This window comes from Hippopotamus amphibius, chromosome 5 (assembly GCF_030028045.1).
Source record: "Hippopotamus amphibius kiboko isolate mHipAmp2 chromosome 5, mHipAmp2.hap2, whole genome shotgun sequence".
Classification (NCBI taxonomy): Eukaryota; Metazoa; Chordata; class Mammalia; order Artiodactyla; family Hippopotamidae; genus Hippopotamus; species Hippopotamus amphibius.
Genome location: NC_080190.1, coordinates 37,094,571 through 37,109,609, shown reverse-complemented (window position 1 = coordinate 37,109,609; position 15,039 = coordinate 37,094,571). Strand labels below are relative to the sequence as shown.

The 15,039-nt window shown below is 39.4% G+C and overlaps 1 protein-coding gene across 1 annotated transcript in view; it reads left to right on the top strand.

Moving 5' to 3' along the window:
- Positions 1–15,039, top strand: part of HECTD2 (HECT domain E3 ubiquitin protein ligase 2) — a 77,923-nt gene that overhangs the window by 13,473 nt on the left and 49,411 nt on the right. The window contains exon 2 of the mRNA XM_057737334.1: positions 1,547–1,676. Coding sequence (XP_057593317.1) covers positions 1,547–1,676 — 130 coding nt within the window. The remainder of the gene's footprint in view (positions 1–1,546; positions 1,677–15,039) is intronic.

Here is a 15,039-nt window from a genome sequence, read left to right as displayed (position 1 = left end):
TTTTCTGGGTTATTTTCTATACTAATCTCTTAAAAAGAGAAACATAATAAATTTACTCAAGGTTTGTGATGAATAAGGAATTTCTAGTCCAGCATGAAGGATCAGTGTGAAAGCAAGTATAATTTCAGTGGAATAATTTAAGTAAATCACAACCATAAATAAGAGTGATTGATTTTTGTGGAAATGGTGGACCACCAGAAAAAGCTTTGCAGAGAAGTTATGATAGAATGGGTTAGGCTGCATTTACAAGGTAGCCCCAAGTTTCAGTGTTTGAAAATTGTAAAGGTGCATTTATTGCTAATGGTATAATCTAACGTTGGTCAGCAGTGGCTCTGCTCCACAGAGTGATTCGGGGACCCAAGCTGATGGAAGCTCTAACATCTCAGCTTGTAGCCTCTGAGATTATTATTAGTGGAGAAAAAGAGAGAGGAGCTGGAGATTTGCCCACCAGCCTTAAATGCTTTAGTACTTTCTGCTCCACAAATGGCAGACATCACTTCCGCTTGCGGCCTGTTAGGATTAGTCAGATGGCTCCGTTTAGCTGGAAGAGAGTGGGCCACATGGGAGAGTGAATATTTGCTGGGTGTAAATGTTTTTGCTACATGGCATCTAAGTTGATTCTAAAAAGGTGAGTGGAAATCAGTCTGGTAAATGGGGAAGGAAGAAATGAAACTACTCTGAAAGCAAAGAAATTATGTACCTTTAGTGTAAAGAAGTGAATGCTAGGGAAGAAGTTAACTACTATATTTGATTAAGCATCTGCAAGCTGCAATATAGTGTTAAGTTGGAAACAGCTGACAGCTGAGAATAAGCCCTGAGGTAGCTTTATAGCTGAGTATTTCACTAGTAATGTGATTTTATTTATAAAATGCAGATTAATTATATATTATGAATTTTATAGTTATTTTGTGGAAAGTGTGTTAATGGATAGACTCTATGCTATAGGAAGATTGCTCTGTTATCTGCACTTAAGTACATAGTCCTATTTTTTTTTTTAAATCCCCTTACACCCAAGTCTGATCTCGTGTTTAGAGAGAAAGGGTTTGTCTTTTTGCTTGAGCTTTTGAAGTTGCGACAAAAGACAAAACCTTCAATGAATCAACCTGCAAAGTATCATATATTTGTTAACTATTGAAAAAAATATTTGCAGAGGTCACAAAAATTGTTACCTAAAAACCAAGTTAAAATAGCAGTTAACACAAATGGAATGTGTGCTGTGGACAAGGAACTGTGCTTATTGCTTTACACATGTTATCTCAGTTAAACCTCACAGTAACCCTGTGAGGAAGATACTGTTATTATCCCCATTTCCAAACTTTATCAACTTGTAAGCAGTAAGGTGGTATGACTGTTTTCATTTTATGCTTAAAACAAATTGGTCACAGAAAAGGTAAGTCAGTATTATATACAGGTTTTATCTATCTATCTGTCATGAATCTGTCATCAAATTAAAATCTCTATTTTAAATATTTATGATTTTTGCAGTAAAATAATTTAAATAGAGCTAGTAGGAATTACGCTGCAATGTTAACCTTTCTGTTTTTAGGGTTTGGACAGAGGAGCCAAAGGCCAGGTTTCTACTTTCAGCAGTTTTATTTCAACTGTTAACCAGAAGAAAGAAGCCACTGAAAACAGAAGTTCACCTACACATCTTGTTTTCCCTAACATCAAGAATGGTAAAAAATTTAAAAATTTAATAATTAATGTAGTTACAATTAATAAAAGTGTACATATTCTGTATATTGTGGCTGAAAGTATATTATTGAACTATTAAAAAATAAACTTCAGTTATTCAGCATTGTTCTGCTAGGTCTAGTTAGTTAATACAATAAAAAAATAAGCTCTGTAAGTATTTACAGAAAGGAGCAAAATCATCATTTTTAGGTAATTGTTACCTAGAGTAAGACAGTGACATACAAAGCTCATGAATAAGGAAGTTTGGTTAGGGAGCCTGAAACAATATAAATATACAAAAATTCAATAATTTCCTTTATTCGAGCAGTAATCAATTACAAGACTTGATAAGAAATATTTAGAAATATGCCAAGGGGAAAGTGAGCAAAACCTGTGTGAAGAAAAACTATAGAACTGTATCAAAAGACTAAAAGTTTGTTTGAATGGAAAATCTTAAATATCAGCGATATCAGATACACCCAATTTACTCTCTAACATTTAATGAATTTTTCAACAGTTTTTTGAGGGGGAACAAGAAAATGATGCTTTGTTTGATCTATAAAAATAAATGAAGATCAATGGAACAGAATAGAGAGCCCAGAGTTAAACCCACAGACATATGGGTACCTTATCTTTGACAAAGGAGGCAAGAATATACAATGGAAAAAAGACAGTCTCTTCAGTAAGTGATGCTGCGAAAATTGGACAGCTACGCATAGAAGAATGAAGTTAGAACACTTCCTAACACCATACACAAAAATAAACTCAAAATGGATTAAAGACCTAAATGTAAGGCCAGACACTATAAAACTCCTAGAGGAAAACATAGGCAGAATACTCTATGACATACATCAAAGCAAGATCCTTTGTGACTCACCTCCTAGAATCATGGAAATAAAATCAAGAATAAACAAATGGGACCTGATGAAACTTAAAAGCTTTTGCACAGCGAAAGAAACCATAAACAAGCCAAGAAGACAACCCTCAGAATGGGAGAAGATATTTGCCAACGAAGCAGCTGACAAAGGATGAATCTCTAAAATATACAAGCAGCTCATGCAGCTTAATACCAAAAAAGCAAATAACCCAATCCACAAATGGGCAGAAGACCTAAATAGACATTTCTCCAAAGCAGACATGCTGATGGCTAACAAACACATGAAAAGATGCTCAACATCACTCATCATTAGAGAAATGCAAGTCAAAGCCACAATGAAGTATCACCTCACACCAGTCAAAATAGCCATCATCAAAACATCTAGAAACAATAAATGCTGGAGAGGGTGCAGAGAAAAGGGAACCCTCCTGCACTGTTGGTAGGAATGTAAGTTGGTACAGCCACTATGGAAAACAGTTTGGAGGTTCCTTAAAAAACTAAAAACAGAACTAGCATATGATCCAGTAATCCCACTACTGGGCATATACCCAGAGAAAACCATAATCCCAAGAGAAACATGTACCACAATGTTCACTGTAGCACTGTTTACAATAGCCAGGACATGGAAGCAACCTAAATGCCCATCAACAGATGAATGCATAAAGAACATGTGGCACATATATACAATGGAATATTACTCAGCCATAAAAAGGAATGAAATTGAGCTATTTGTAATGAGATGGATGGACCTAGAGACTGTCATACCAAGTGAAGTAAGCCAGAAAGAGAAAAACAAATACCGTATGCTAACTTGTATATATGGAATCTAAAAAAATGGTGCCAATGAACCCAGTGACAGGGCAAGGATAAAGATGCAGATGTAGAGAACGGACTTGAGGACACGGGGTTGGGAGTGGGGGGTTGCGAAGGGGAAGCTGGGATGAAGTGAGACAGTAGCATAGACATATACACTACCAAATTTAAAATAGCTAGTGGGAAGTTGCTGTATAACACAGGGAGGTCAACTCAGTGATGGGTGATGACTTAGAGGGCTGGAATAGGGAGGGTGGGAGAGAGTCTTGGGAGGGAGGGCACATGGGGTTATATGTATAAATATAGCTGATTCATTTTGGTGTACCTCAAAAACTGGCACAAGAGTGTAAAGCAATTATATTCCAATAAAGAGCTTAAAAAAAGTTATAAAATATAAAACTGGAAAAAAAAAAATAAATGAGAGGATGCAAGAAAAAGTAATGAGGGAGCGCATTCCTTCATGGTACCATATATTATAAAGCTGTACCAATGATAGGACTACCACCAAGATAGCCAAATACATGGAGATGGATCAGTAAAACATTGTGTATAAATGATATTAAACTGTTCAAAAAATGGAATTAGGCCAACTAGCCAACTTTTTGGAAATAACTTAAATTTTTAAAAACTACAAAAGTGATAGAAGAAAACACAGGAAATTGTTTTTATAATAAAATTCTTGGAATGATAACAATGCCAACAGCCATAAAACAAAAAATTTATAAGTTTGAAGACATAAGAAAATTTAAAATTTCTATAGGAATTTTAGAAGGTCATAGACAAAGTTGAAGTAAGATGTCATGGTTGGTGAAAAACAAATCCTTGAGTCATAGAGATCATTAATAAATCAGTAAAATGAACATTCCAATAGGAAAAAAAGGCACAAGGTATGAACAGGCCAATCAAAAAAAGGAAATATGAACAATAAATCAGTAAAATGTACATTGCAGTAGGAAAAAAAGGCACAAGGTATGAACAGGCCAGTCAAAAAAGGAAATATGAACAAATATGTACACATGTGAAAGGATGCTCAGTCTCACCAGTACTGAAGTGTGGATTAAAACAAGGAGTTGCCATTTCCCTACTCAGTGGCAGAGAATGAAGGCATGTGCATCTGTGATGTTGTCTAGGGAGTGTGAAAATTGACACTTTTATTGAGTAGAGGGCTTGGAAATTGATACATCTTTTCTGGAGAGCAAATTATTTGATATATATTCAATTTTTTAAATGCTCACATACTCACTGACCCAGTATTCCATTCCTAGGAATTTATTCTAAGGAAATAACATATGCTGAAAGACATATGGAAAGAATGTACATTGTTTATAATAGTGGCATTTGAAGCAATCTGAATGAATTGGTTGACTAAATTATGGTAATCCATATTGTAAATATCATGCTTCTATTAAGAGAAATATGTACATAAATTTTCTAGCAGAAATACAATACATTGTAAAATGAAAAATGCAAGTTACACAGTAATAGGTAGAATGTGACTCCAGTTTTTTTTAAGTGTGAGGAAACCTTTTATACTTCTTTTGAGCAGATAGAGAGGTATGGAAGGATGCCCACCAACCTGTTAATGGTTTCCTCAGGAAAGTAGGATTGGGTGGATATCATTAATATGCTCTATTTCTTTATATATCTCTATTTTGTCTTATCACAGGAAACATGTGTTACTTGCATAATTTTAAGTGTACCTGCCCTATAACGAAACAAAACAAATCTGCAAAGTTTAAATATCCCTCACACCTGAACAAACAAAAACAAAGCTTGAAATGTTTAAGGACCTCATTCCTGGTAAATTGCTTGTGTCCATAAGCTTCACATGGCATAAATTATTCTTGCACATATTTTCTGTTGACACTCCAAGGAATCGCTAAACCTGTTCTACGCTCCTGCAGGTTAGAATTTATATTATCTCATTTATCAACCTTTGTCTTTGATAATTTCTTCTTTTATTTACATACACACACACATTTCATCACCTCAGTGTTACTCTAAGGAGACACCAGTGCCCAAACTCACAGTCCCGCAACCCACAACAAAACAAAATTGCAATACCATTATAGAAATAAAATGAGCCTACTCAATGGGCGAGAGGCATTGAGAGAGATGATTTCTATTTTAGACATTAATGAGATAGTAACTCTGACTTTTATTTGTGTAATATTTATAATTTAGGGGAAATTTTCATGTAATTTTCTTTGAGCATCGTAGCAATCACAGAGAATAAGTATTAGATTCGCTACCATACATACAGCTTTCTGTTGCCGCTTAACGAATTATGACAAACCTAATGACTTAAAAACACCACCATTTATTAGCTCACAGCTCTTTAAGCCAGAGGTCTTGGTGAGTGTGGCTGGGTTTTCTACTCCGGGTCTCTCAAGGTAGAGGCTGGGCTGGACTCTGGGAAAGAGTCCTCCTCGAAGGTCCTCAGGTTGCTGACAGAACTCATTGTTTGCAGTTGTAAAACTGAGGTCCCATCTCCTCTCTGACTGTCAGCCAGGGCCGCTCTCAGCTCCCAGAGACCACTCACAGTTTGCCACAGGCTGCTCACAGGCCCTTTGGCGGTATCCCAGCCTACTGTTTTCAGGGCCAGCAGCGGGATCCCTTGTGTCAAATCCCCTTAGTGCTTCCAGTGTCTCTGACTTTGTCTTCTGCAACCAGTGGGAGAAAACTCTCTGCTTGTAAAGGCCTCCTGTTAGAAGGTTTTGCCTACCTGGATAATCTCCCTATTTTAAGGTCAACAAATTAGTAGCCTTAATTAGATCTGCACAATCCCTTTTGTCATGTAGTGCAGTGTGATCAGGATGGAACACCAGGAGGCTGAGAATCGTACAGCCATCTTAAAATTTTGCTAATCACACCCATTTTGTAAGTGAGAATACTGGGGCTCAGACAGGGTAAGTGACTTGGCCACTGTCACGCTGCTAAGCGACAGAACCACAATTCAATCCCACGTTTTCTGACAACAAAACTCTTGTTCTGACAGATAGAGGAAACTCCTGATTGACTTGTTTCTCTCTCCTGATTAATCACATCACGTTAATCACACAACTCAAATTACATCATCTCCATACTCCCCAAAGCTTCCAAAATTAAATTTTTTTTACCTTGACACACACAGATATTCGTAATATGACAGCTTTTCAACTCTGTCTCCCACCTTTCTCCTACATACAAGTTACATTTCAACTCTTTTTCCGGATGCCTCACACCTTGCCGCAGAGTTTTTGCAGTTTGTTCCCACTGCCTGGAATGCACTCTCCCCTCTTCTCTACCTGACAGATCCTGTCTGTTCTTCAGAGCTGCCTTTTTTCTAAACCTTTGCTGATTCTCCCTAACCAGATATAATTCTTCCCTTCTTACAATGTAGGGTTTTTTCCTCACCTCTTTTAGTCTCTCAACCTTGTGTAGTATCATTTGTGTACTGTAATCTCATAGACTGTATGTTTCATGAGGGAGTAAATACCTTTATAACCCTGGCAGAGCCTAGGGCAGTTCCCTTGTTCATCAGGGGATCTTAGCAAGTATTTACTGCATAGGGTGAAACAAGAGAGAACTCAGGACAGGAAAGAGCTGTAGGAGTGAGTGCACCAGAGCAGTAACTCCAGCAGCTACACCAGCAACTTCATACAGTGCCCACTGCGTGTCAGGCACAATTCTAAGCACTGTACATACACAGATGCATGTAGTCCATACCGCAGCCTGAGATAGGGTTATTTTCGGGGTGCAAAAGGGTGAGGCACCTCAGGCCACAGACAGTTGTAAGTGCCTTGCCCTGCGTGAATTTACATAGCTAATGAATGGACAGAGACAGAAAAAGGAAAGGAGAGTCAAAGGTAGTTTAAAAGAAGGAGAGTTGGTAAAAAGAAAAGGAAATGAGCCCTGAAGGAGCTAAGAGAACCAGATTGTGTTATAACTTGGAAATTCAAGGAAAAAGAAAATGTAAAGAAGAGGATTTAGTCAATAATGCCATTGGTAAGAGAGGACCAGATTCGTAAGCACTGAGGCAGAGCCAAAGATTTGTTGGTTAATGTGTTTATTGGTGACTTTGAGAACAGTTTCAGTAGGATGGTATGAGGAGAATTGAAATTGTAAAAAGTTAAGGGGTAGATTCGTGGTAAGATTCTAGGGGCAGTGTAGACAGCCTTTAGAGTAGCTTGAGCTGGAGGGAAGGAAGGATGGACGGAAAGGAGGACGGACAGCCGGAAGGATGGACAGTGGAATCTTGCAGGGTAGAGTGGTCAAGTGAAAAGATATGACACAGGGAGAGATTAAAGTTGCAGTAGGAACATAAAATAATAAAATGAACAGAGAGAATAGAGAAGTGGTATGAGGATAGGAAGAAGACAAGCATAGGGGTTGAGCTGTTGGCTCCAGCAGGGAGAGGAGGGCACTTCTTGCTCGGACTATGGACTCAAGGGAAGAGAGGAAGTAAAAGAAGGAAATGAAAGGAGGAAGCTCACTTTCATTGCCAGGAATTCAGTCATCTCCTTGGAGAATGTGTTAGTTTCCTACAGCTGCTGTAACAAAGTGCCACAAACTTGGTGGCTTAAAATAATGGAAACTTATTCTCTCCTGGTTCTGGAGGCTAGAGGTCTAAAATCCAGGTGTTGGCCGAGTTGGTTCCTTTGAAGGATCTGAGGGAGAATCTGTTGCATGCCTGTCTCCTAGCTTCTGCTGGTTGCCAGCAATTCTTGGTGTCCCTTGGCTTGTAGATGCCTCACTGCAGCCTCTCCCTTTACATGGCCTTCTCCCCTTATGTCTTTCATTGCCGAAATTTCTCTCTTCTTGTAAGGACACCAGTCACAGAATTAGGGCCCATCGCAGTCCAATACGACCTCATCTTAATTCAGTTACATCAACAAAGACCTTATTTCCAAATAAAGTCACATTAACGGGTCCTGGGAGTTTAGAACTTCAACATATCTTTCTGGCAGATACAGTTCAGCCCACAACAGGGTGTTGGGAACTTTATGAGCACTGAATTGTCTGCTAGGGAGAATGGTAGGGAGCCAAAAAGAAAGGATGCATAGCCATGACCTTCTTTGTTTGGACTGTTTATTCAAATTCCTGAGCTTTTGGTTCCCACTGATTCCTATATTCCATTCCTTCTATAGTGTTAATATCTGGATCTCTGAACCCAGCTCACTAACTTGCTGCCCACACCTGCCTGCCTCCTCCTTGGGAGCATGTATCAATTCAGATTATGGTCCACTTGCTTGAGCTCCCACCAGTTGTCTGCTTACCTCTCATCTGTCCCATTCGTGTGGAATCTGCACTCAGCCCCACCCTAAACTTGGAGTAGTTGTATATATATCACTCTACAGAAATAGTCCTCTTAGCAGACTTCCTTTGCCACATTGGAACTCCTAGTGCTGACTCCTCCTAGCAGTTCTGTCTAGATGCTGCTTGAATTCGGCGTGGAGTTCATATGTCAGGGCTGCTGCAAAAGAAGTCTTTTATTGAGTGGGAAGTTAGACTAAGTCTTCCAAATGTAAGTGTGTTTATAATTCCTTGATCTTTTGCGAAGCCTCTCTTGCCAATAAGATTGTTTCCTCAAAGATGCCTCATTCTTGGCAGTTAGTACAATTTTCCTCCCTCTAGTGGGACCTGTGCTGGGTATTCTCTAACAGCTTGTCTCCCTGTCTGATATTCAAGTGGTATTAGAGAAGCTGCAAAAGCCCAGCGTGGGTTTACCTAACAGCTGAGGGATGCCTTTCCTCCCTGTAGATCACATGACTAGGTATGCCTCTCGAGTTGGCTGTCCTTTTAAAGATCATGGAAGTGTGGGAGTTTTACCTACTATAACAGCTGCTGGGGATGATACATCTTCAGAGAAACAATGTAAATGGTAAGTAATGGGGGGGAGGGTTAGCGCTACATCCTCTCTTACTCTTTTGTATCTTCTTTTCTACAGTGATTATGCTCCTGTCAGATTATTTAAAACATCCTTAAACAGCACAGACCATCTTTAAAAGAAAGGAAGTAATTCCTCTCCAAACCTTTTAAAATATCTTTGTGCTCTCGGTCATTCAGGAAGAGCTGACATTAACTCTGACAGTGCTCAGGGGCACTGTTCCTCTCTCAGCTGCAGTCCATTTTATGAGTTTACTCTAGAAGGGCCCTGAGGTGACGTAATGAACTGTGCAGTTTTTACACGCTCTGGAGAAGCGCGTCCCATGCTCTTTGCTCCTCTGGAAGAACCGAGAGAACAGAGTGGTCTTCAGCTCAGATGGTGCTGGATCTGTGTGTGGTGGGATGCTGTGATCTATTTGCAGGTGAAGTACCACAGAGTTTTCACAGTTTCTCCAAAAGCAGCTTTAGAGGCAGACAGGGAAACAAACTGTGAGAAGAAACCCAGCACAGGACTTGCCATCTGGGGAGAGAAAAGGACTCGCAATAACTGCTGTAGGATTTCCCTCTTAGAAAAAGTATCTCCAAGGCCTCAAATGACCCCATCTCCAGGATTCCTGGGAGAATGAATTGATTTTGGACTAAATCTCCAAGATCATTTTCTAGGTCAGAGTGAGTAACCTTGAACTTAGCTTTTCTTAACCATACCTATGGGAGCGAAATATCTATCAAGAACTTAGAGTACCTTGCTGCATTGACTTGTTGATTCAACTGTCACCTTACTAGTCTATAAACTCGTTAAGCTGTTTTTTGGAGAGGAAAAGGCCTAGTCTAATTTTTTTAATATTAAAGTTAATGTTTTGAATGGATGGCATACTTACGTGTTTCAAAAATCAAAACTATAAAATTAAGTATGTTTCAGATGTCTCACTTTCACACTCTTCCCTGCTGTCTTTTGTATTATTTCCTGTGTTTCTTTATGCAAATGAAAGCAAATATAAATATACATTCTGATTTTCCACCTATACATTATCCAGCACCTTGTGTGTTTTTTTTTTTTTTTGGTTGATGTACCCTGGATATTTTTCTATATCAGTACATAAAGAACTTCCTCACTCTTTTTTTTATAATTATATTCCATTGTATTGGACTTACTAAGATCCTATTAAAATAAATTAGTTGTTTATTTTGTCTTTTGCTATTGTAAACAACGCCACAGTGACAGGTTCTGTACATATGTCTTTTGTTCCTATGGAGGTTTATCTGTAGGATATTCTTAGAAGTGAAATTGTTGCTTCCAACAGTAAGTACGTTTATAATCTCTATGTATTTCCAGGATCCAGTGTGCATGGTACACAGAGCCTTTACTCAGTAAATACTGAATGAGGAAATATATGGCAGGTACTTTTTCTGGGTTTCTGGCCAGTTCACCCTGTAACCTATCTCAAGGCTACAATAAATTCTCTAAGATATGTCCAGTGTAAGACACCTATTCTATTAGCGATAACCTTGTATAAAAATGACTTTTTAATATTTTTATATCTAGACCCATAAAAGAACATTTTATGGATGCTTTTTATTGCAGTTTTACAAATACAGCACCAGTGAACTTAGTAAAAAGTACATCTCCAAACAGCAATGAATGTATCACTTTATTTGGCTCTGATGGCTAAAGTCCTGTGAGTCAGAGTGGTGTTTTTTTTCACTTCTTTCTTCCTTTCTCCCACCTTCAGTTTTATTTTTGCCAAATGTTCTGAAAAGTCATCCTATAGACAAGGATGTAGACACCACCTGTTATGACTAATCCACTCTGGTCTCTCCCTGTTGCCATGGCTTGCCACTATTGAAGTAGTGAGAAGCAGTACAGAGTACTGAACTGCTAGAGGGATCTTTCAAATTGTAGCTCACTTATTACCTGCCCAGCACTCACAGGTTGTCAGTTAAGATATTAAATAAGAACTTAGTCTTTGAGTTAACTACTGCCAGGAACTGTCATTGGGACCTTAGACATTAAACCTAGCTCTCGGGACTCTTTATTTACTCATCTATAGACTGAGGAAATGGGGAATTATGAGTTGTAAAATATCTTCTACACCTGAGTTTTTTGATTTAAGGGGTTAATTTTCCAACATACTGATTTTGTTTGATCCTCATTGAGTTTTGTTTTGATTGACATTTCATAGTTTACTAGCTCCTACTTCCGTGTAAATTTAGGATTCAGTTTTGCCACATGTTTTTATACATGATAGAAAGTTCAGCTTTATTCTGTAATCTAGTCATACAGCATCACTTCTGCCACATTTTTCATCAGCAAGGAGCCACTGAGGCTGGCTAATATTCAAAGGGAAAAGAATTAGACTCCATCTTTTGATGGGAGGAATATCCAAATTTATGGACATATTTTAAAACTACCACATCATGTGAATGTCAGATGTAGATCCAGAAAGAGAAGCCAGGTCTTTTGAGGCTTATTTCAGAACTTTTTCCTTTACCCTGCTGTAAGGCTGGAGGTTGTAACTAAAATCAGGTGTTTAGATGACATATGCATTTTAAGTTTCCAGGCTCCTTCAATTTTTCTGTTATAGGTCATTATATTATATTGTATAGTAGGGGATTTTTACCTTTTTCAGTTGGTTTATAAGTCCTGTCCATTTTGTTTGTAAAAGTTTTAGAGATGGAAGTTAGAAATTATTGAACCAGTGGTTTTCAAACCTATTTTTGTTATTTTTTATTTTCGAAGCAAAACACTTTTTGAAAAATAATTTTTCTTAGAGCATCAGTATATTAAGTAGAGAAAAGCTGAGCTTCCCTTGAGTAGACACATCGACACAGCACCATTCCCCTGAGGTGGCCCTTGAAGTTCTTCTTAGGAGCCTTGGGAACAACAGACTTAGGGTATCTCTTTCATTGTATAATGTCATAGCTGAGGCCCAAGGAATTTCAATAACTTGTCCAAGGTTATGAAAGTTAGTAACCCACACAGCAACAGGACCTAGGCCCTTACTTCCTAGGCTGGTATTTTTCCATTACTTATTACTTATTTAATTACAAATTATTTGGGATGACTGCTTAGGGTATAGCTTTTTGCGACAGTGTGTCACCAGCAGCAAACCTTACATCAGTGTTTCCTCTCCAGCGGTAGAGGGATAAGGAACAGAGACCCAGGTTCCTCCTGTTGAACACCCCACCTGCATAGAGACTCTTGATACCTTTGATTCTGCTCTTGCTACCTGAGCTGGCTCACCAGGAACAGTCTTCAGTCTCCTAATCATGTGGCCAGTTTACAATGTCAGTCTTTATCTTGGTGGTGCAGTTGTGGAAAGCTACATGTTACTCATCTCCAACCAGAGTCAGCCTATGACAGCTTCTTGAAAACAGTGAGCTGGTAAAATTTGGCTAATAATCTCACACCCTTATACATCATTATATTATGATCTTCACGTTTTTAAAAATACACTACCAGACGCCACCATAACCCTTATTCTTCTTGCATGGCATCAAGTGTTTTACTTAATGTTTCTAAGCAACCAACTAAAATTGACAACACTATATTGAAAGGGAGAATGATTACCGCTTATCAATTTAGCACAGTGTTGCCAAGTATTAGCTGAATGAAACCTAAATGACAGATTCACTGTTAAATATATTTCGACTTTTTTCAGTGCATTACAATATTCTGTATTGCAGAGTAAGCTGCATATGATAGAATGAAGATTTGCCTGTTCTATTTATAATATCAGTTAGAGATTAAATTAATCCATCACCACAGTTATTGATTTTCTCTTTTAAATTAGATTTTAATAACCATCTGTGAGAACAGGCTGAAAGCCTGTCTGTAGAAACAATGCCTTGATATTCAGGGACATGAGAGCAGCTGTGAGCTGTTATTCTTCCTTTCTTGATAGTCGAATGTCACATCCTGTAGTTTGGCTTTCATTCACTAATGTGAGCAAAGGATTCTGCCTTTCTTTCTGACTCAAGTCCCATTAACATAGTACGTTAGCATTCTGCATTACTCTTCAGTCCAAGTTACCTTCCAAACTAAAAATAAATTCCATCTGGGCCTCTGATTCTAACCTCACCCTGTAATCCTCTCTGCTTTGGCATTACGATTTCTGTTATGTAAGAATCTCCCCACTCTCAGTCTTTGCCAAAATCCAGTTCTCTTACTAAATAAAATTTCACTCTTCCACCTCAGTGTGGTATTAATAAAAATGAGTGGGTATAAAAATGTGTATATATGCTCTGTGAGTGAATAAGTTAATTTATATATGAATGAGTCTGTTTGTTGTTAATAGTGGGTGTTTATAGCCAGGTTGAGAAAGGTGTGTGGGAAGGGATAGGGAAGGGTAAGCCTGGTGAAGAGGAAGAGAAACTGTAGAGGAGCCTCAAAAGATAATAGTAACAAGACTGGTGCTGGAGAGGGGTTCTTTTCTGCAACATTCTTTCTCTTTAATAAAGATTGCCAAATAGAACCCATAGCAAATCATTTACATAGATACCTAATTTTAATCACTAATAAATTGAACTTCTGGGGAAGGAAAAGATGGCGGCGAAGTAGAGAGACGTGGAGTGCATCCCTCCCCACAGATGCATTGGGAATGCACGGAAGGACGCAGTAATTCTCACAGAGAACCAGCTGAACACCAGCAGACGGCCTCGGACACCGGATGGGACTGCGGGGAGCCCGACATAGCCGGTAGGGAGGCATCTACGAGGGCTCAAAGAGGGTGAAGCGGCGGAGCTGTGGCAGACGGGAGGGAGTGAGAAACATTCAGAGGGTCCGCAGCGCAGCTCAGCGTTCCCGGACCAAGACATTGATCCGCGGCTGAACGGAGGGTCCAGGAGCGGGAGTGTGGGAGCAGGAGAGCTGGTTCAGTGTGGGAAACATTGTTGCCGGTAGGGTGACGGACCGAGAGGACAGGAGGGAGGAGGTCCGCGGAGAGGAGTGCCCGTTCCTGAGAGCTGCCTGGCCATGATGGCGGCTGGAGGCTGCAGGCTCACTGGCGGCTGGGAGGAGCCATGCGCATAGCCTCTCTCTTTCCGCGCCTCTGCAACAGGCAGTGGAGAGACGCCCTGCGGGCCACCTAAGGCGCTCAGGGATAACAAGTACCCTCAGGCACTCGGGCAGGGCTAGATTAAAACCCCTTGCAACGCCAGCAGCAGGGAGGCTGCCGAGAGAAAAAAAAAAAAAGAAAAGAAAAGAAAAAAACCCCGAGAGAGGCCCAACTCTAAGACTTTCTGTGTACGCCTGAGCCACCGGCGCCCTCTGCAACAGGCACCTCCAAGCCTGACTGAGACATCAGTGCGCCACTGCTCACTCCCTCCCAGGAGAAGGAGCCACTGTTGTACCCTCTCCCTCCCCACACACCGACGCTTACAGACGAACAATAAAGGAACCTCTGCTGGTCACAGAATAACGCAAAAAAACCCAAGGACAAGCAACCCCAAAAGTTTGGACAACCATGAGGAAACAAAGAAACACCATGCAGGCAAAGGAGCAAGAAAAAAACCCACAAGACCAAATAAATGAGGAGGAAATAGGAAAAATGCCTGAAAAGGAATTTAGAGTAATGATAGTAAAAATGATACAAAATCTCGATAACAAAATAGAGAAAGTACAAGAAACAGTTCATAAGAACTCAGAAAAACAAACAGCAATGGACAACAAAATAACTGAAATTAAAAATACTCTAGATGCTATAACCAGCAGAATGACTGAGGCAGAAGAACGAATAAGTGAGTTGGAAGATAGAATGGGGGAAATAACTGCCACAGAGCAGGAAAAAGAAAAAATGATAAAAAGATTA